General features: G+C 41.7%; 1 protein-coding gene across 1 annotated transcript; it reads left to right on the top strand.

The window, feature by feature from the left end:
* Positions 1-1,774: 1,774 nt before the first annotated feature.
* Positions 1,775-20,837, top strand: LOC120952617 (glutamate receptor 1-like). Its single transcript, XM_049606303.1, has 5 exons — positions 1,775-2,253; positions 6,093-6,350; positions 12,857-13,110; positions 19,272-19,658; positions 20,314-20,837. The coding sequence occupies exons 2-5, from the start codon at positions 6,125-6,127 to the stop codon at positions 20,722-20,724; spliced, it is 1,278 nt and encodes a 425-aa protein (XP_049462260.1). The 5' UTR covers positions 1,775-2,253; positions 6,093-6,124; the 3' UTR covers positions 20,725-20,837.
* The last annotated feature ends 1,825 nt before the right edge of the window (positions 20,838-22,662 follow it).

The raw sequence follows: 22,662 nt of genomic DNA, 5'->3' as shown, positions 1-22,662 counted from the left end.
AAACTCTTCCACTGATCGGTCGAAAAAGTCAGGGGCAAAGAAAATAAACGAAAAGCCTTTCGCTGTGTTATGCAAATCGGAAAATCATGTTCTGGAAGCGTAGAAGAAAGAACAGTGCTCGAATCCTTCCTACGCTTCCTTTTGTTGACTTTCGCACACTCTAATCCAAAGTCAAAAGCTATGTAAAATTTCATCGTACAAGTGTGATCCGTGGAAATTTTTTGCATAGATCCCTTTTGTCTACATTAATTGAACTTTGGCGGATTTCCTTATGAAATCAATTGATAATGCGGAGATGGAAGCGATTATGCTAATAAGGCTTGAGAGCATTCAGTTTCATTGGATAAAATGGAGCACATTATTGTGTGATGCTCTATTGAAATGCTTTTATTTCTTAAACCTTAAGAAATACTTACAAGATCTAGAAAAGCTGTAATTTTTAAAGAAAAAAAAACACACTCAAGGATCTTGGTTAAGAATAAGAAATAAACAAATTACCAACAGAATTATATCTTAGAATTTAGTCATCAAAGTGTTGGATATCAAACGTAAAGTAGTTAATAAATGTAAGCCAAAAGATGTGTGTAACGATCGAAGATGCTTTGTATGCCTCATAATTGCTTATCGGTAAATCAACATGAACTAATATTGTACACCATACCAAAACAATTTCGTTGCAAACCAGCACTACCATCTCTCGCCATCAAAGCTCTCTTCTCACAGCACTGAAGTTATCGCACTTGTTTTCGCTCTCAGCGCATGGATGCTGCACCCGAGCGGGAGCGCGTTTTAGTACAGCACGAAGTATTTTCACTGGCGGCTACAATTTGTTTTGCGGAAGCCTTAGTAACCGAAGTAGACGCGTGGCATTGCGGGCACTAACGAGAAGTGGAACGAGATATTTAAAAAAATCATACTACATATTTTCCTTCAGACATTTTTTCAAACCTGATAGGCTATTATAGCAATGTCGGTCTTCTCTGAAGGACGATACCTTAATTTGTTCTGCTAAAGTGGGTGTTTTTCGTGAAAGGAATTTGGTGTTTATCCCTGTCTAGACGAGTCAGGTAGTTTGGACGTGATTCAATAGCAAAGCGTGTAGTGAGTGAAAGGTATTGCAATTGATTGTGAAAACAGAAGTTAATTTTACATAATCTCTATTATGTTTTATTTTTTGTGAAACATGCTGATAGTATGAAACCACTAAAATGTAAGTAAAAATATCTTGTCACTACAGTAACAAAAACAGACCCATACAGTGAGCTACACTATTTTGTGCCACATAAAAATTTCCCTTTCCTGTGTGGTTTGATTACATTCCACTTAGTACACCATAACTCATCACACCTCGAACAACGCTAGTTACAGCAAACGTGGTGGGAAAAACGGCGCGGCGAGAAAGTTTTCGAGACCGAAAGTCTATGGGGATGGATGGAAACTTTGGCACTGCTCTGGTTGTGTTAATTGGTGAAGTGATTTGCCGCAGCGTGGAAAGTTTTCCGCCAATAGGAAACTGTTTTTAACTGGCGAATGGCAACCATTCGCGGCAAGGGTACCGGATCTCATGGGGATTGAGTTAATTGAATTTTATTGAATTGGAACCGTCGCGCTGGGAACGATAACAAGGAAGCATGTAGGCAGAGTTCTGAGGTGTTTTTCTATGTTTGAGGATATGTTTTTTTTTTCAATTCGCTTGTATACATAGTAAAACCAAAATCGTAATATTGATTGTATTGCTTTCTTTTGCAGCCATTTACAGTTACTATCATTCACAGAACGGTGATCATAAACAAGTGCTGTTGTTGGAATGTAGCTCTCCATTTACTAAGTGCTATTAGAACAGTTAATAGTACAGGCGTGACGTAGTAAAAAGAGCATAAATTAGTAACCCTCAATCCTCAAATCCACTCAATCAAGACCCACTCCGGGTCTTGTTTTGCCTGTCCACTTTACACAAAATCGTGTTGCGTAAAACAAGTAACATTCACTTAGCTCCGTGCAGTACCAGTGAACAGCCAAAAGAGAAGTGAAGCAACAAAACGGTCAATCATTATGGAATTAATCACGAGCAAGAATGTTAACAAAATGACCAGCTGGTCAACCAACAGCGCCCTTCGTACGCTCCCAGCCATTAATAGCCCGGGAAGAAATAGAGTCGGTAATTACCCAGCCATTAACTACCGATGTACTTCTGCTGCCTCGGTCACGTAGAAGAACCGCCAAATGCCCCATGGACGCACCCCTAGCACAGCGGTAAGTGGACACATTTTCTTTTATGTCTTTGTTTGTGCTTCGCTTTCTCCACTCAAAAGCAACCAGCAACAGCAAGGGAACATTTCTCACAACCAGGGCTCACAGCTCACCCACTACTTGGCGTTACGAGAACAAGGGACATTACCGATCTGTCAACTGATCTGTTGGAATGACGAATGAATAGCAGATGATTTTCTTCACCACCACCATCCGTAACAACATAATGCTCGGCGGCGGGGAAGCACCTTCTTTCAATGTACGCATTTTGGCACGGCAAAACTGGCTATCCCTGCTGGCTAAGGCATTCTTTCCGTGGGCTCCCTTTCGGCCACAATCGGGGTCGCCGTGATTTATGTGCCTCACCCTTCGAATTAGTCCCGGTTTAAGTTCCCGGCCGTGTATCCCTGATTGCCGTGGATAGTGGTAAGGAATGTGGGCTGCTATCTCTCCTCTGCCAATCGGCTTTTGCGCGCCATTCTAAAGCAAAAGCAGCTTTATTGTTGTAATGCCCGTTGATTTTTTGTTCGTCTTCCGTTTGCTTTTAAGCTTGCCTGTGTTTGGCTGAAGGACGCACGCCCACACAGGCTATTTTCATGTATCATTTGGGTTATCCGTTGCCCTACCTTCATCCATCAAAAGTGGGTCACATTTTTGGTTGGTGGTGGTGGTTGGGGTTTCTTTCTGGGCAAATTGGAAGGTCATGACAAACTACTGCAATGGGCATAATGGTGATGATGGCGATGATTGCGATGGTTTACAATTGCAGCAGAATTTCAACGAGGGATAAGAGAATCGTTTGAAAGGAAGACAAATTTTCTGTGACGAAAATTACCATGACAGGACTTTCCCTAGCAAAAAGAGTGTTTTTCCTGTTAATGGTGTCTATTCTTGGAAGATTGAAAAATATAGGCTTGCCACATGTTGATTGGTACGGTTCCATCGCTTCGGTTCAGGCCACCAATGTAGGAATGAGTTTTCTTAAGTGTTGATTCTTCTAGTTTATCTTTCTAATTTAAGAACATCAGTAACCTATAACAAGTAAAATTTAGGAAAGATAAATAACTTCATAAAGCAATCATGCTGCACTGACTTTTAAAACGGCTTAACCTACCTGTTAAATTACACATTGAATCACGATAAAACAGGTTTCATGTCCATTACAACCTACAGAATCTACAGTTGTGGCACAGTGAAGCGGCAAAACTGAAATACGTCACCGAGCGTAAAAACAATTTCCAATGAAATGCTTTTTGTCATGCTTAAGGCAAAACAATAATTCCTCCCACATGGCGAGTAAGGTTTTTGTCTGCTGTGGATGTTTATTGAGGAGTATCTTCAGATAAAATTTAGGCTACGTTTGTCCCTGTTGTTCATCTTCACCCCTCACCCCTGTTGTTCCTCTTCTTGTTGTGACAGCCACTTCACTGTAGCAACAACCGGCAAGTCCACACAAGCCAATGGAAATACGCCCTCGTGCAGAAAACTCTAAGAATATTTCATAAGCTAGTTCCATTTCAACCTGCTTGGAAATTGGGACGCAATCTCAACAAATCACCTTCAATTAGATGACGCTACTGTTGGCAGCAACGTCCATCGGTCGGTGTTGTTTGTGAACATTGCTCTACAGCGAAAAATTTCATCACCATGCAAGCACACGTGCGAACAGCGTTTAGTCATGCGAAAGAAGAATATTGTGCCATCGATGAGATGCTCACAACGCTTCCGTCTCCCTAGAGCCTTAATGGTTGTTATGGAGTTGGCGGCCATGCACATGGAAAGGTTCTTTTTGGGCTCATTGGCTTCATAGTTTCATAGGTCAGTAGCTATTTGTTGCCCAGTCTTTTGGGGCGGGAAAGGCAGCGTTGGGCTGAAGGCTAACAATTTAAATTGCTTATATTACGTACATAAGTGAAACCCATCTATATGATGGTACTCTTTAAAATTTACTGTTTAAAACGTGTGTTTTGTAAACATGAAATCGTTACAACTGACTATTCTTGTATCCTCTATGATCAGGGGCTTAAATCATTAAGCTGATTGTTTTTCAGTCAAAGCACCCAATTATCTTTATTGATTTCTTTTCATTGCTATTCCCGCGCCAGAGATTGTACGAGCGATTTTTAAATTATGTGGCGGTAAAAAAAGGTTTTTGCTGAAGTTCGAACCACGTATGCAAGTTCAGAGTTGTTTGCTAAAAGATGTATTCAACATGGTTTCTGAAGATTCATAGCAGTGGCTTAGGATGTTTTCAGGCAGGTTTGTAATTGTTTGTTCAATATTTAATCCTTTGAAATGCCGAGCATGTTTGTGCTGCACCGATTAATTGAAAATGTGTTATTTCACATGCTTGCTTTGAAATACATATCCTTAGTGTACTCTACGTTGATAAATCAGCGTGACAATGTAATCCGATTCTCAAAGGGTGGAAGTTTTATTTCATAAAACAGGGCAATTTGAGACGTAATAAATAATATGTGCAATATATTTAAATGTTATGGAAACGCTCAGCAAATCAATAATTAAATCGTAATGAAAACTTAAACCAATGTTGCAAACGACACAAGAATAACTAGTAAATCGTCAAATCTGTTCATGCGTTCCAAAAAACCAACGAAGAAAAACAATACACGCACGAGAACAACGATATTTTAAGACAATAACACATTGAGACATCCTTCGGGAGGGCATCTGCTTCCCTGCAAGTATATGGCTCTGGAAAAAAACGGAATTTAATTTAAACCTCCCTTGTTTTGTTCTAATTGAATAACATACACATAGAGGACAGAATCTGTGAGATTGCCATACAGGCGCAGTTATGCAAGCGATCAGCTATGTACTTCCCTTTTATTTCTTTCGTGCAAGGTAGTCTGCAATGGAAATTAGTAGATTAAGTTATGCAGTGAGTTTGGCAAAATATATTAATTTCACAAACAATTTCATGAATGCAAAGAATGGCTTGCCGGTCGAAAATAAAGCAAATATATGCCACTTTAAGAACATAATTTCAGCATGGCGACAACTCCATGTTATAACTCCCTCAGATCGCTACTGAAAATCCTGTATTATGATTCAATAACAATCCCGCCCAATACCATCAGCAGCTTTACACGAACAGTTATTGGCATGCAGATCGCGCTTATCAAACTGCCAAATTACGCACAGCCGTCAATTCGATAAAATCGATCCAATCGGCTGCACTGCGCGGAAGCCGCCCGGGAGACATCCAATATGGTTTCATCAGTGCGTTATGTGGTGTGATGGTGGCTTTTTGATGTTGTTGATGACATTGCCGACAGCTTCCACCACTCTCAGAATACGGCGACCGTGGGTGAGAGAAACGCGATTGCGATAATAAGATTATGTATTACCAATTCAGCTTGTACAATGAGTTTCTAACATTCTGAGTATGTCCCACGAAAACATATCATACCACGTCATTCGTTCTTTTCGATCAATGATGATGATGGAAGTGGGTTGATGATCACAACAATTCTCCGTACGAGGAAAACACCTCATTTGAGACTATGTTGGCATAATAATTCAATTTGTCATACAAAATTACTCTCTCGCTCTCTCGCTCTATCTCTCTATATTCCTGTATGCTTAAACTCCTGAGACCTGAACACCTGAGACTCCGGAAACTTATCCACCCGAAAGAAATGTGCCAACCTATCACAAGAACCCATTTCATTTTATGTTTTCCACGTTGTTTCATTTACTCACGCAAATGTATCATCAGCTAACTTTTGATCAACCTTGACTGCCTCAACCCACTGCAGATGGGGAAGTAAATTGATCAAACGTCTACTAACACTTCGTATCATTCCCTTTCGCCACAGTTTGCAATCAATTTTCGCGCGGCGTGTTCGCAATGCTCGGAGCCGTCTCGCCAGATTCCTTCGACACGCTGCACCCGTACAGCAACACCTTCCAGATGCCGTTCGTGACGCCCTGGTTCCCGGAGAAGGTCCTCACGCCCTCGTCCGGCTTTCTCGACTTTGCCATCAGCATGCGGCCCGACCACTACCAGGCCATCATCGATACGGTGCGCTACTATGGCTGGGATCGGATCATCTACATGTACGACTCGCATGACGGTAAGTGGTGGTGAATGTGGATGTTTTTGGGAGGGGTATTCGGTGGAATTTCTTGCCCTGGGGCATCGACAACTGCACTGGATCATTGGATCCATCGTTTGTCAGTCTGGAAGACGTGTCAACCGTGAAGGCTTATATTAACGCCATGATTAGACTTTTAGTGCCTTATTTTACGTTGGGTGTGATGTACCTCATAAAATTCTCAACTAGGAATTTATAAGATCTACAATTTCACACGTTTCATCATCTAACTGTCGATGGTAATAAACACAGTTTTGTTAGTTTGGATGAAAATTTCCATAACATTAAACTCTGCGTTTCAAGTGAACTGAAATTGATACAAGTAAGAGTATCAACTGCAGAACTCTTGAAGTTTTGCTACGTACCATATTTGTCAAACACAGTTTGATGAGAAAAACTAATAGGGTCAAACGATTAAAGTGCTCTTCAGAGGCAAGAACATTGAAGAACTTCTTGTCAGTAAATGCTAAATAAGCTTGAACACTGCAGGGAGTTACAGGAATGACAGTCTTGGTTACTAAGTTCAAACTATACGAACTGTATCAAAAAGTTCCATAACGCACAACAACTCTTCTACCAAACCACATCAAGCTGAGTTTTCTACTTTTCTTTTTCTTGAAATTTGTGAGCACAAGACAATATCTTCCAGATCTTTTCAGAACGACGATACAGAATTGTTTCCTACAAAAGCTCTATGCGATACATCATCGTAAGTTTCTCAATAATAAGCCAAGATGTGTGCACTGTATCGTATGGAAATAATATTTTCTTCAATATCAACCTCCTTTAACATGCCATACGTGTGTGATTGACCATGCCACAGCATCTGACATTTAATTTCATTCATGTCATGTGCAACATTTCTCAAAACTTCACCAGAGACGCAAATTCCAAGCCTGTAGGCTGCTCTATTAAAATAAGCTTCACTCTGTCGATTGCACTCAGCTGTTTTCTCTATTCCACCGGTGCAATTGAACGAAACAACTCCACAGACCATCTTGACCATGGCCACACATTGCATCAGTAGGGAACGTATTCTTATGAACCAAAGCTTCTTTCGCTACACGTAATAACTGTTTGCCGAGCAACCAACAAAACCATTCAATGGTGTGGACATCCCGAACCGACTGAGTAGCTTATTGAAGGTGCTGAACATAAGTAAAAAAGACTAAGAAGTTCTGACTGCACAGAATCAATGCTGCCTTTCGACCAATCAAAATTGGCATGTAGAGAACGCAGGCATGTCTATTTTAAAATGAAGCACACGCAGGAATGCAAAACCGTTTTTGATCATAATTCTAGCCTAATATCTTTCACATTATATTCCACATTCAGGTGTAATTTACTCTTGTGCAATCCTAATAACCTCAACGAAGCGTGACACTCGTGGAATATTTCAACACTGGTTAAATGTTACCACCTTCTCCAGCATTTGGCAATTCGTCCGCCACAATAATCTGCACCACAAGCGAACAGTGCTGCCTGGAAGTGAAAAGAGCTGGAAATAATGTGCAAAGTATGAAGAACCATTGAAAGTTACTTTCAAAGAACCTATGACACGTGCCCTGACTAAGGAATGGATTTGACGGGAAGCCGTCTACGTGTCACGTGCGGGGAAGTGAATAGGGTAATCTGAAATGTGATAAAAAGAAAACTTTACATCTTTTATGAAGCGTCAATACGCTCGATGCCGCTTGGTTGAAATATCCACCACACACTTGACGTGAAAGTTGCTCCTGTGGCGCCGGGAACTGCCGGGGATGGTCGAAGTATCATTAAACTTGTTGAACGATGCCTGCCTGTATCGACCATGATGATGGTCGATTGAATCAGCCGGTGGCCAAAAATTTGAATCGAAACTTGCAACGCTGTGATGTAGCAAGCGCAAAGGGATACGGTTGGGAAGGGTAAAGAGAGCAAAATAGTTACGTGTATGTGGTGGGACACAATTTTGTGCTGGCTGAAAGTTTCATTTTGGAGAGCGTGAGGTGACCTTCACTTCCTTTAAGTGAATGAAGAAACTTTTCTCATTAACAAACTTGTTCGCCATTTCCAAAAGCATGACCAAAATACATCATTTACATGGTGCCTTAGCTATCGCATCTCGTAACAAGTGCTAGAATGCGTGCATGGATAAATAAGCATATGTGCTTGAGAAGACGATTATTGAGTGCTGTGTATGTTTAGTACTTTCATCGACTTGCAAAAGTGTGTTCGAGCTTGAATGCAAAATATGCATCTTCATACCTGTGTCTGAAATGCAATCTTTAGATCAGGATTCAGGATTATTGCGTATCTCAACTACCAAGTCACTAATGTAAAATAAAGCATTCTAACGTAGTAACGATGCACTGTGAATGTTTCATACATGGATGGTAAAAACAAAAAAAAAGAATGAATTTCTATGGAAATTCTCTAGTCGAACGAAATCTAGTTTACAATTGCAGCAGCATCTTCAGAGAACCATACAACAATGCATGTGAACAATACACGAACACAATACAGATCGATGCGAAACAGACATCCTCTACCGTATGCTGCAAACGAACAAAAAATGTTGTTAATCCAGTCAAATCACCCAAATCGGGCACAATGTCATGTCAGCAACAAAGCGCAACGACATTGCCACGCTTTCCAAACCTTGTTTGATGATGCTCATCCTCCTGCCGTGTGCGCGGGTTGCGTCTGTGCACTTTACGGCAGTCAGCTTGTCAGCTTCTTTGCTTGCTAGGAAAGCAATCGATTGGTGGAGAAATAAACAGATGGCAAAGGAACAGTCGCCTCTGTTTGCAGACGAATCGGTGCGTTCGAAGCTAGATTGAAAGGTGGATTGATTTTGGTATCGATGAATGTCAAGCGCTTGTTTACATTTAGTCCGGATTGTATCCAAAAAAAAGGTCGATAAATCGCACTGAATGATTTTACGATTTTTGTTATAATTCCATAAGTTCAATAGTTTATTAACTTGTAAAACAAAGTTACTATTAGAATCAATGGGAAGCACTCTGAACAGTCGGTAAGGACTGTACAACATCGAACCACTTCAGGCTCTAATGCGCTTTAAATGCACACGATCGCCTTCCAATGCTTTAACACTATGGTGCTTAGGACATCAATAAACAAACATCTGTCATCAATTAAAATGAAACAATAACATGCTCGAAAATGTGAATTTCAACTTTAATATTCCATCAATAGTTCCAAAGCCATGAGTAGAACCATCTTTGATAAGGATTTGCCTAGTGCCTAGCATCAAATATCCAGAACAACCTTTGCATTGTACGAATTTGTCCGCAATTATTGAATTGATTTAACTCACAAAGGATTAATTGTCTGTTGTTATATTAACCTCCTATTTGAAACACAACCGTTTCTTTACGTCGTAATGCATGATGATGTTAATGGGGATTACTTCATTCTGTGTGTCAGAATACAAAAGAAGACTTACTCATTCCTATAAAGGAACAATAACACACTCTTAAATCTTCTCCATTTTCTATTTGCTATTTCAACTGAATGCCATTCTGGTTTCTCTCACTACATGTTCACATTTCATGTTTTCTCGCACGAAGTAATTAGTATGAGATTGGTGTCCAACCAAATAAATAAGCTCTTTGCCACACATTCGTCAGTTGTTTGTCTCCGCGCATCTTATCTCGGATTGTTTCTGCCTCATAATCCCATCTCTGCCCCAATTTCATTGCCGGAAACACAAAATCCTCACCATGGTGTGCTTTTCCTCCGGAGCAAATTTTGCGAGCGAAAACTTTTGTCCAGCGCTTTATTGAGCCTATTTCCCGCTTCTAACACTTACGCCGTTCCGTGAGCTTACATATTTTTTTTTGCTGTCATTGACACCTCCTTCCATTCCATTGGGTGTACAAAGAGATGTGGAAGTTTTGGTAGCCTTTTCCCTTGACTGGTAGTGTTGAAGTGCGAAACGAAGTGTCAATGCTGCGAAAGCCGGATTAGGGGAACGCACAAACCACTGGAAGCAAAGCGGAGAGGAGTTCGTCGAATTCGAGCACATGTGTGTGCGATATTTTCACTTTTCTGGCTTTCGGTAAGGGATCGTTACCGATACGATAATGCAATTTGTTTGTTGGAAACTGGTGTGCTTGTCTATGGGCTTGATCCTTAACGCGTGTAAGGTATTTGAAGGATCAGTTCCAAGATGTAATTTAAAGTTTAAAGCGGTAATTGCACATGCTGTTAAACACGTTTGTATGAGATCAGCTTGCTAAAATTGCTCAAAGGCGTAGCATCAAGCTAGATTAAATGTAGTGATGTACGGATATAATTAAAGCCATTAATTTAAATCAACACACAAAACAGTTGAACGTGATAGCTAGGTGACTCAATGTGATCCCAATATGGCTAGGTATCTTTTATACAAAATCGACAAATCGGCAATGTTCAATTGATAAGTATTAGGTCTTAATCAATGTGTATATTAAGTAATACATTTTTAAACCTAATCCCATCAACAATGGACCTGTTACGCGAACACATTAATCATAACGACAGGTTTTTAGGCAAATGTTGCTCTGTTTTTTAAACAAAAAACTTCGTAAAACGAACAAAAAATAGATTATCGAAGAATTTGGTAGGAAACTTTACTTTCGCACCGCGTAAAAATTACCTCCTTTACTAAATATTCGAGCTTATTTCTTTCCATCCTTCCCGGAACGCTTCAAGAAGTAGGAAAGAAAACTGGACTCTTTTGATGCTTCCCGATTCAATCAATTTCATCTTAATTACTCAACTTGCAAAAAGGTTTCGAGTTCGTCGTAGGTATTCGGTGGCAAGCAAAACCATACCTGCCTAAGTATGCCCATGATTGATATTTTTGGTGGAGTTTGTGTTTCCTTTTTGCGGCGTAGAAAATCACTTAATTTATCGAGAACAACCTACGTCAAACGCATTATTACCTCATTTTGCACTTTTGGTATCGTTAAATTTGTGGAATTTGTGGTAATGATATTGCTTAAAGCTTCATCTTATGAAATCATAATTTGCTTTAAAACTACTCTTTCCGTAACCATTACAGCCAGTCAAACCGCAAGCCTTCTTTGCTCAACATTGTCCTACCACGTGCAAGAAAACCCCACGTGGTCTGTTCTTTAAACTTCTTTCCTTCCTACTTGCCTCACTTTTAGCTCATTCCCCTTTTCTTTGCACGCAGACAAGTATTTGAAAGAGAAAAAGCTCTCCGTGTAAAGGTCATGCGTACCCTTTTCTGTTGTCGTACTCTGCAAACTTTTAATTCAATTTCATTTAATTTATTTGGCCACGGCTCGAATATTACGTATGGAGGTTTGTATTACTTCCACTGGAACGCTTTCGTGTCGGCGGAAGTAGACCCCGTTTCATTATGCTAGAGAGTTTTCATTCATTCTACACAAGAACTAAGTTCAGTTCCTTGTGATGGCTGTTTTTAATTTCTTTTTTCTAAGCTGCAAACTTTCACGACATATGCACTGTAAGATGCCAACAAAAAACTCAAATATGATAGAAAACAGCTCTGCTTGTAACATTTAAATGCACTCTTGTACCTTTTTCTAGACTGAACTTTTATTTCTTCATTTCATCCACATTCCATCCACCCATACTTAAAGTCTATCTATTGTCTTCTCCTCCCTTGCACACACGGTCCCCCTCAGCCTCACCATTCCCTCTTCTTAATGGCATTGGTGATAATGGTAGAAGCAAAAGAACCATCATCGAGAACGGTGATGCTAGTTTTGCTCCGGAAGCTGAAACTGGAGTTTTATCCGTCCTTGGTAGAAGTGTTCCACTTACACACAACTCTAGCACAGGTTTTGCTAAGCCATCTCGGGGAGGTTTTGCTGTGTGCTTTCCCTGGAGTCACCCGTCATAGTCTCCATTCTTTCAATTCTCGTTCCCTTTTCCAAGTCGGTTTAAGTGGGTTTGAAACGAAAGGAAAGAAGCAACACCGAGTCGCTATTCAAGAAGCTCCCTTGCCCGACCTATTTCTATCCAGTCTCAGTGGGCTGAGTTTATTCTTCTTTGGTTTCTTCAGCTTATCCTTATGCAGTCCTTCTGCAGTTTTGTACCGCTTGGCATAGGAACAGTGCCAGAGACAACGGAGCCTAAGGCTTTAATTCAATACAATTTATTCACCGTACGTACGGTATGCCAATTTTCATTTGTCACCCTTGAGCCATGCCAAGCCCAGCGTGTCGGAGCAAAGCCCATTCGGTCCCAGAACCGAGCGCTGATTGGAGGGATACGCATCCTAATGGGTCACATCAACCCTTTTCCGGTGCCGAGCACACTTTTCCTTTACACTTGTCAATTAACATCACCTTACGGTTCCCTCCAGCGTAAGCAATACTACCAATCAGGCGATAAAAAAGGTCACAAGAACCCCCTTCGAGCAGCGGGTTTCAGCACTCTTGGGTTCGTCATGCGTGTCCGCCATCACTCACGTGCTTAATTCTTCTCCCTATTCTCCCGCACAGGCCTGCTGCGGCTGCAACAAATCTACCAGGGACTGCGGCCGGGGAACGAAACCTTCCACGTCGAGACGGTCAAGCGGATAGCGAACGTAAGCGATGCGATTGAGTTTTTGCGCACCATCGAGGAGCTGAACCGGTGGTCCCGGAAGCACATCGTCCTCGACTGTAGCACCGAGCTGGCCAAGGACATCGTGGTCAGTCACGTCCGGGACATCACGCTCGGCAAACGCACCTACCACTATCTGCTGAGTGGGTTGGTAAGTGTTTCGTTCTTTACAATCGCAAGAAGTTATTTTTGTAGTCCGTTTCGTAGCATCCCTCTTTTCACTAGAAACCAAACACATTTACATATCAGATTTTGTTGTAGATCTTAGGCAAGTTGCGTAAGTAGCCATAGAGAATAGTGTGCACTGTTTCCAATACCCACCAGCTGGTGATTGTACACTGAGAGTTAATAATGGAAAGCAGTGATTAGTTTTTGTTCGCTTTTATCTCTCCCCGATCCTCGTTCTGTGGCGTGAAATTAATCTCATCTAGAAAAAGGGTTGTTGTTGATGTTGGAGGAATGGCACAACAGTAAAACAAGCTCCCACGGGTATGAAACGAAGCAATGCACCATTCGAAATGGCACCCGTGATTGCTCTGTTGCTCTGGTGTGACTCTCTGCCACCCGAAGACACCCTCGATGACCCTGCAATCCTCTCCATCCAGTTGCTCTCGAAGGTAATCAAGGCTCGAGAACTTACATTCGACCGCATGGCGCTTTCAGCAGAACCGGCGAGTGTTGGCAGTAGGCAGTAAAACTAGTATTACTGCTTTCGTGCTTTTCCACTTAAGAAACCTTCCTCCAACCGTACAGCTTAATCCACCGACCGTTCGAATTACTCAAGGGCACACACACAGACACACATACAGCCCACTACAGCACTCCGGACACAACACTTTGCCGGTGCGAATGCATCCCATGAAAGCTATCAAAATCAAATTTAATGCCGTTTTCACGCCCGATGACGTCATTGATGAGAGCTTTTCAGCAGTTTTCTCCTTTATAGCGTTTCCAGGCGTTAGTTTCGCTGCAAGAACTCGGTAGACGTTGTAAAGCCATCAAGAGCAAGCAGACAAAAATGAGATGAAGGGAATGCTCTTTGCAAACACTACCAAAGCGTATGGATTGTATGAGATTGTTGCTCTGTGTGTGTGTGTGTGTTGCCAGAGTGTTTCACCTTCCGTGTAGAAGAAGGGCGCACGCAATTGGCTGTCTGCCGCAGCGTTCCTGTTTAACATTGCATGAAATTACCTCCGATTTCGATGGAAAGCAACCGACGATGGTGTGCGTTCCGGAGGGGCCAGCAATAGTTATTGTCATTTTAGTGTGCCTCTTCTACCGCTCCGTGTCGTTACTGAAAATCAGACATAGGTACCGGCTTTTTCGAGGAATCACACCCACTCGCTAAGGGGGGCATACGTGAAAGTTGTTAAAAGTACATTGGCGTCTCTTGCTTCCATCCACGAGACGAAGGAATTAGCTGTTTCGTCTCAACACAATGAGAACGACACGACAAGGGGTGATTAGCTCAACCACAAATACAACACCAATAGTGCAACCAATAGTAAGGCATCCAGCATCCTGAGTGTGGCAATCAAAAAGTCGACCACAAAACTGCCATTCAAACACTGACTGGTTTTACATATTTTGTCTCGTAAATGGAGAAGAATCTTAGCAGGCTGGCTTAAAGAGGATTGATGTGGCTGGCTTACATGTGATTTGTTGAATATTGGTTGTTTGCAAATGATTCAACTCACAGTTCAAGTCGTATCAAACGTCAAAGTCCAATATGACGTGAGCGCTTCAAGTTGATGAGAAAACCACACAAGTAAACTGTTAGAGGTAGCGTTGACACACTGTCTTACAAATTAAGCGATTAAACCTTGAAGTAAGACCTTAACTTCTTCCCATCCAAACTGCTTGATTGAAGGCTCTATAAAAGCATCAGAAAGAGAATATTCTACTTCATCTGATTAAGTTCTGTGCATTCAGTTGAGTTTTCAGGCGACCCCTTTGTAACTTCAGTTGAAACAGGTGCATTTGTGCTGGAAAGTGCGTGCTCTTTAAAGGATTTCTCTATTGCAATGAGCAATATTCGTAATTGTTTCGTACATATTTGATGCTTCAATTGGATTTCATTATAATTTAAGGACATGACACTACTCTTCCCGAGGATGCAGCATGAATGAATCTTTCTATTCCTAAACCATTTGCATGCATTAATGCATCGCAGCATAACTCTTCCTTCAGTAAAAACACAAAGTTGGACGAGCAATCTGCATTCAAACCTGTGATACTGGCGTCATTGAAACAAGAATCTAGCTTGCAGTGCCACGGAAGGGTAAACTCCCTCACCAAACATTGCCGAGCGTTCATGCTCCACTAGCGTATGTCAACATTTCCCTGTGTTAAAATCTGCCCATTCAGTATACCTTTTTCGGGAAGCAAATGCCTTGCAATGCATGCGAAACAGGATATACCGGGAGTTGTTAACGTTTGCTTTACTCTTCCTGAAGTGCGTCAACGCCATGCGGGTAGCTATTTTTGGCCGCATCCATCCATCCAGACCGAGCTTGAAACCGATGCTTCATTCATTAACCTTCGCAGTGTAGGCTATGCGGTAGAAGCTTTTACATGAGATGATCAGCCCCGGAGCACATGCCGTTCTCTTTTCGTTCATTTTCAAGCAGACAATAAGCCACAAAATGAAATTTAATACTCATCAGGTTGGTGGCCCTTTTTTAAAACAAGTATAAGCACAAGCAAGAGGATTATAGAGATGGCTTTCGGTAGCATAACTTTATGAACAATGGTCTTTTGCCTTCTACGTAATATGTGCAGTGTATGTATTCTTAATCCATGTAATTCCTTTATTATTATTTCATTTCATTTCATTTCACTTATTTCATTTCATTTATTTCATACAATATCCGCCATCAAGGCTAAATATAATAGACTTAAAACTAATTTAATACTAACAAATAAACAAAATAATTCATGAAAAACTAAGCCTAACTAACCTAGTCTTGACCTAGCAAAAAAGAAAAGAAAAAAAACAAGAGTAGAGCGTAGAGACTATCATAAACTTAACAAAAACAAAAAAAAAGAGAGTAATAGAAAACTAAGAAGAATAATTAAAGGGAATTAGAAGAAAAAATACGGTTACGGAAAGAGTTAAGAGAGGAGTCGAAATCAAAGAGATAGTAAAAGTGGTTAAACAACCTGAAACAGGACAGAAGAGGGTCATTGAAAGTATAAAGAGTATGACGTGTTTCAATTGACAGAGGATCACGTGGACGAAGAGAACGAGAGGGAACATACAGCGAGATGGACGAGAGTAAATCAGGAGCATCAGTAGCAGAAAGTAATAAGCCACCAATAAAACAAGCCTGAAACACTTGGCGGCGGAAGCTTAAGGAGTGAAGATTGAATAACTGCAATCGCGTTTCATAGGGAGGTAGTGAGGCAGCACCGAACAAACGACGAAAGGGAATCCTGGTAAAGAGGCGCTGAATGCTTTCAATTCTCGAACAGCCATCAATAGTATCATTATTCTCCATTTGCACGTTTATTACTTGGTTTCTCGTTATTCCGGGATTTATAAAAACCTGTTTTTACAAAAATGTGCAAATTGGGAAAGGTTATTGCATGTTGGAATCATTTTTGCATCTATTTTGCCATAATATGTCCTACAAATTCAACCATTCCAACAGATTAATTGTTCCAAACCTTCGACCATTTTATATGATTTGTGCTAACCAATTATCAACCTGGTATATTATTCGTTTTGTCAACATGTACAATCGTCAGCTCAGATGTCAAGAGAAGCTTAAAATAAAATAAATTATTGTGCTAGTTATGTTGGCAGTTGTCTGAACAGAGCAAGTTTTCACTCCATCATAAGTCAAACCAAACATGTATGTGGTCTGTGAAAAACAAGCCACTCGGCAGTATTAGAAACAAATTGAATTTTATCCAAGCTTCAATTTGTTATTTGCATTCCATCTCAAACCAGGAATCTCGATGCATTCTTTGAGTAAGGGTACACAAGCAACAAAGTTTTGTACAGCAAATAGTTGAGGCCAGATAAGTATTTCAAATAACAGCTCGTTCTCAATGCTCCTTACTTGCATTCGAGTAGTTCTGTTGAAGCTTCCGTAGTGTTTCTTTCTTCCCAACCCATACACACTCTGAAAATATGTATGCCAATCAGTCCACCGATACGGCAGCGGTCACCTATTGTTTGCTTGCTGGGCTGCAATCACGCCTGCAACTCAAACGGAAGGCCACCACCTTCATCGTCATCGTCATCAGCTGTAATATATTACGCCCGTTTACCTTGCACTCGAAAGGGAGTTTCCAAATTCGTTACCACACCGTCACGTCACGATGTGCTTGTACACACAGCCAGAAACACAGCCGAAAGTGGTTAACCACAACAAGCTTCGCAAACAAACCGAACTACACCCCTTCCCAAGCACTCCTGATTTCCTTTCATCCTTTCATTTTCATGGTTGATAAAGGTAACATATGGCGAGGCAAACTGTTTCCCGACTGCTAGCGTTGCCCAACAAGCGATCAATGTCGACCGAAGCCCGACCGGGACCATGTTTTACTCAATCATTCCGACTGTTGCAAGCGAATAATAAGGTTTCGGTCGATGTTTTGCCATTTCGTTTCCTACTGGAAAGCATTGCAAAGGTGCAGGTTTCGTCTGATAACATGTTTAACGGCAGTCGACGGTTGGCAGTCTTCGAGATTCAAGGTTGTAGATTCCTATGGATCAATTTGTTCAATCTTTGCAAAGCGGAAGATGTTCTAGGAAATATTTCTGTTCTATTTTATTCATTGTTCTTTCTGGATATTGAGAATTATTAGACTAAATTATGAAAATAATGCAAATTAAAACTGATATTCAAAATAATTGTTTTCAGATGGAGTCGCCTAGTAGTTCGTAGAGATATGGAGACGCCTGGTATTTCGTATTGTTTGTTCTAATACCTAATATTTATTTTTAATGTTGTAAAAGTTTCAATGAGTCATATGAATAAGATAAAATAAGTGGATAAGATACACTTTAAACAGATAAACAAATTAAAAAAATTAAATATCAGCTTCCTACCATTTACACATTCTTCTTCAAACACTGTGTTAGCCGAAACTACCGTCTTTTCCAATCTTTCCCTTGCATATCATGTTACAGGACTGGGTTCTTACCGTGCTTTACCAAAACGGCCATTACCAACAACCTCCAAACGACCCATCTCGTTGATCATGTACCGTTTATCTTGTATGCTTATTCCATCTATCACTTACCATCTTATCTAACTTTCACAGTTCCTGACTTTCGTTCGTCCGCTTCACGTTGACCTCACCACTTCTCCCCCTCTCTTCCATTGTAGGGCTCAACCGAATTTGCTCTCACAATCATGTTGAGTCTGAACTCTGGATCAATTCAAACTAACTTCGAACGTTTTCCAAAAAGACCCATTCTCTCATTCTGCTGCCCATGTCGTCTCTTGCCTCATGTTGGTTGCAATTTATTCGATCGATGTTTCGTATTTCACTAAAGAGCTATCGGCGAAGGGAGCAGATATTCCCCGTTTCCTGGTATTAATATTGACCGGGATCGAAAATCAAAACGTGAATCAAGTGTGTGCTGTTCAAAACCCGCTCTGCCTCGAAGCTCGACGGGTGGGCTCACACCAATTTAATAGAACCGGAAACTGAACCTCGGCACAGTATCTGCCGCACCAGTCAATTTATAGGATTTAACGTTAACAGACTGCTCGTCCGTGTCGGTTCCTCTTCTCTTCCACCACGCGTGCAACTGCCAATGATGCCTGACGGCTGATCGGAGGTTCCAAACCAGCGAGTTTTGCAAGTCACATCATCCGACGATGGCTCTATCTATTATCTTTATGCTCATACACATAACGTTGCTGACGGCTACATGCATTAACTTGATATCGATGCTCATGCTGCTGTCTGAATCATTGCTGCTACTTCCTTCTCTTTCTATCCCCTGCAAATGTGATGTTTCATGGAGAGATTCTTGTCCTGCTGTTTGTTCCATACGTTCTTAAGCTGTGCCTTCTGTTTCAAGCATTTTGAAAATAATCCTCACTTTGAACATCACCAAAAACCTCTCAAAACTTGCACCCAAATCTCATGTTCGATAAGATTTATTTGTCTGCAAAAGTTCAAACCGAAATGTCCTGAATAGCAATAACATCGCTGCAATCCAATCGAACTCTAGGTGAATCGTTACCATCCTTCTTGTCACTCCATCCGTAGCGTGTTTTGCTGCCATTATCTCTATTTATCTCCCTCTTCCTCTATCTCTCTCTCTCTCGTTTTCCTTCTCACCAGGTGATGGATGATCGCTGGGAGAGTGAAGTTATCGAGTACGGTGCAATCAATATCACCGGCTTCCGGATCGTCGATACGAGCAAAAAGTACGTCAAGGAGTTTCTTGATGGATGGAAGCGATTAGATCCGACCACATCGCAGGGCGCCGGCAAGGAGCTGATCTCAGCCCAGGCCGCCCTCATGTACGATGCCGTGTTCGTGCTGGTGGAAGCGTTCTCCAAGATTATGCGCAAAAAGCCGGACCAGTTCCGGGCGTACACGATGCGCAATCGGGGCCAGCCGTTTAATCTGCCCGCCAACGGGACCCGAACGCTCGACTGCAACACCTCCAAGGGTTGGGTCACCCCGTGGGAGCATGGTGATAAAATTTCACGCTATCTGCGCAAGGTAAGCACTGTACATGTATTTGTTTTCCTTCCAATCTAGTCGAAAGGACGTGCAGTGAGAGATGATTTTAGTTCATTTATTCAAAGCTATCGTATTGATTTTTCTACTTAATTTCTTATATTTTATTGGGAAATTTGAAACTGTGTCTTATCTGTTTTTTTTTTTATTTTATAAAATTCTATATTTTGGCTCAATATCTCACTCGCTGTACACCTCAGCCAAATCGAGCCAGGATTTATGAACCCGTGAGATACATTATTATGGCTGCCGGTCTTTATTTATGCCCTCATGCTTGTACGCTGCGTTTGTTGCGTGGTCGTGCTCGGTTTCCTTTGCTGCCATAAAATCGCAGCCTCCATGCCGGCTAATATCAGTTTGTTATTTCTCGCTCCATCTTCTAACTCTCTCCTATTCTATATCTCTCTCTCTCTCTCTTTCTGTTTACTATTTATCGTTCTTGCAAATGGCTCAACTTTTACACCTTTCCGTCTATTGGTATCATCACCGCCACTACAACCACCACCACGAATGGATCGTTTGGCATTGGGCCATCAACGCACACACAAAAACATCCTCCGCCACAACAAAACTGGGTACCGCGTACCTTTGAACGGTGTTTTACGACAACTACGCTACTTACCCCGGTTCCCGACAGGTGGAAATATCGGGCCTTACCGGCGATATTAGGTTCAACGAGGACGGCAAACGCCAAAACTACACCCTGCACGTGGTCGAGATGACGGTCAACAGTGCGATGGTGAAGGTGGCCGAGTGGTCGGACGAGGGCGGACTGGCGCCGGTCGTTGCCAAGTACACCCGCCTCAAGACGGACATGCATTACGAGCGAAACAAGACCTACATCGTGACGACCATCATCGAGGAGCCGTACATCATGCTGCGGCAGCCGGAACCGGGCGAAACGCTCGAGACGAACGAGCGCTTCGAGGGCTACTGCAAGGATCTGGCCGAGCTGGTGGCGAAAAAACTCGGCATCAACTGTACGTACACTCTTCCACACTCCTGCACGCACATTCCATACCTCTGCGGGTCTTATGCTTTTCGGTGAAAAAGGGACCATGGGCTGACATAATTTCCAGCTTGTACAACCTGTCTTGCGCCCTGCCTTGCGGTGTGGGGCGAATGTAAACTTGGGCATCATGTTTCTCTATTGACGGGGCCATGTTTGCGAGACAATTTTGATTTCCAAATCCATATTGAAGTTGAAACATCTTAAATTGTGAAGCAAAATTTTCTTATATTTGATGACTACTTTTAGAGCCGCAGTAAATAGCGTTCTGATAAACTGTTGCAATTCGACCCATTTACTTTCCTTTGCTTTCGGTGATTTTACTGTAACTTAAAATGATTGTCTTATAAATTACTCGTAGAAATTCTTAGCCTCGTTCCTCCATCATTGTAGTACACATTTTCCACCCGAAATATATGGAAAGTGTTTAGGAACTGTAATCGGTATTCAAACTGTCGAGAAGTGATAAGGGGTCTTCATTCGTTTGTTTAACCTCCCCCTATAAGTCTATCATCTAACGCACTATCACAGTTTTATCATAGCTCAAAACAGACCACAACCATGTTTTTTACCGCCATAACCCTTGATGTTAGTCCTTTTTTGAATCATATTATGGCTGAAAAAAAGCAGCTTGAAAGAATTATATTCTTTTTTAAACCATTCCACGTCATCCCTTTCAAAACTAACACTAAATCTTGTATCAAAGTTTCTTTTCAAATCAAAGGCTACAAGGAATGTGCTGTATCTCTGGGATCCCTTGCCACGCTGTGTAAGTTGAATTCAAATGATCTCTTTCTCATACGAAAAGCATGTCATATTAGAGAATTTCTAATATTTCTTCTCTTTCTTTGATATTGTGTCCAGCAAATTAAACGTTTAGCTTCAACCGAAAACCTCGTCGTGAAAGGTGACTGAGGCGTCATTATGATAAACTGCCGGTCAAACAGATGTTAAACATGCATAGCTGCCTCTATACACTCTTCAAAGAGATCTTGGTAAACATTCGCGGTGATCACACATTAACAAAGACCAGCGATCCGTCAGATATCTGCGCTTGCGGCGGTGTTGCAGCTTCCTTGATCAACTTGACGACGAAATGTCATCAAACAACACGAACGCCAAGCGGTTTGATGGATCCTTCTAAAGACCAATTCTCCAAATTCCCTATCCTACGCTAATGCAGTCTTTGTGCTGCTGCTCTCACGCTTCTCTTCCAGGTCCGCGTGCTAGCCAGCTACGTCGGTGTCAGAGCATCGATGTCCTGTACATAGTGTCACGCTATTCACCCTTCGAATGGCGGCTAGTTAATTATAACGGTAATTAATTTCGCTGTTCCAGCGCCACGGACACCATTTTACCTCACGGGATGATGCACAGTGCACACTGCCGGATAAGGATTCCCAACACATGCAGCGCCACACGGCACGTTCCCATTTTGGCACTTTCCGGGCAGTTTTGGGGATGATTTGTGAACGCACTTTCCGGTGGAAAACACAATGCACATCTCCCGTGCAGGAGCACACAAAACACGTAACTTATCTCATATGTTTTGCTTTCTTCCATTTCTCTCTTTCATGACCTCATGACCACTGCTCTTACCCTGCTGCTTTGTGACACACTTTATGGCTAATTCGGATCCACGTGCGTGTTACTGCTACGCCATACGACCACCATGCGACCACCGCCAATGGAAATGTCAGACGAACAACCGGACGCAGTGCCACAGGCGACGGCAAATGAGTTTAGCGCACTGAGCTCGTGACGGTGCGCTTTGGGCGCCTTCATGCATCTCCCACTGGCTGTGACATCTCAACAACGCTCGATCGCAGTGTCGAATATTGTACCATCCAGCTCAACGAATTTGAATTGCGTCTGTAGTTCAAATTTGCCGTTGAAAATGTTCTTGTTACAATGTTACTTTGTATGTTTATCATAGGTAGAAAATAAAAGTAAGAAATTGTAACGCAGGGATAGAAG

This window comes from Anopheles coluzzii, chromosome 2 (genome assembly GCF_943734685.1).
Source record: "Anopheles coluzzii chromosome 2, AcolN3, whole genome shotgun sequence".
NCBI classification, from domain to species: domain Eukaryota; kingdom Metazoa; phylum Arthropoda; class Insecta; order Diptera; family Culicidae; genus Anopheles; species Anopheles coluzzii.
Note: the sequence above shows the minus strand (reverse complement) of the source record. Positions and strands in the feature narration are given on the sequence as shown.

Excerpts from the sequence above, each read along its gene's own strand:
- LOC120952617 (XM_049606303.1), top strand. The coding sequence starts at position 6,125 with ATGCTCGGAGCCGTCTCGCCAGATTCCTTCGACACGCTGCACCCGTAC. Across the intron at positions 6,351-12,856 it reads CATGTACGACTCGCATGACG|GCCTGCTGCGGCTGCAACAA; the intron begins GTAAGTGGTGGT and ends TCTCCCGCACAG. Across the intron at positions 19,659-20,313 it reads TTTCACGCTATCTGCGCAAG|GTGGAAATATCGGGCCTTAC; the intron begins GTAAGCACTGTA and ends GGTTCCCGACAG.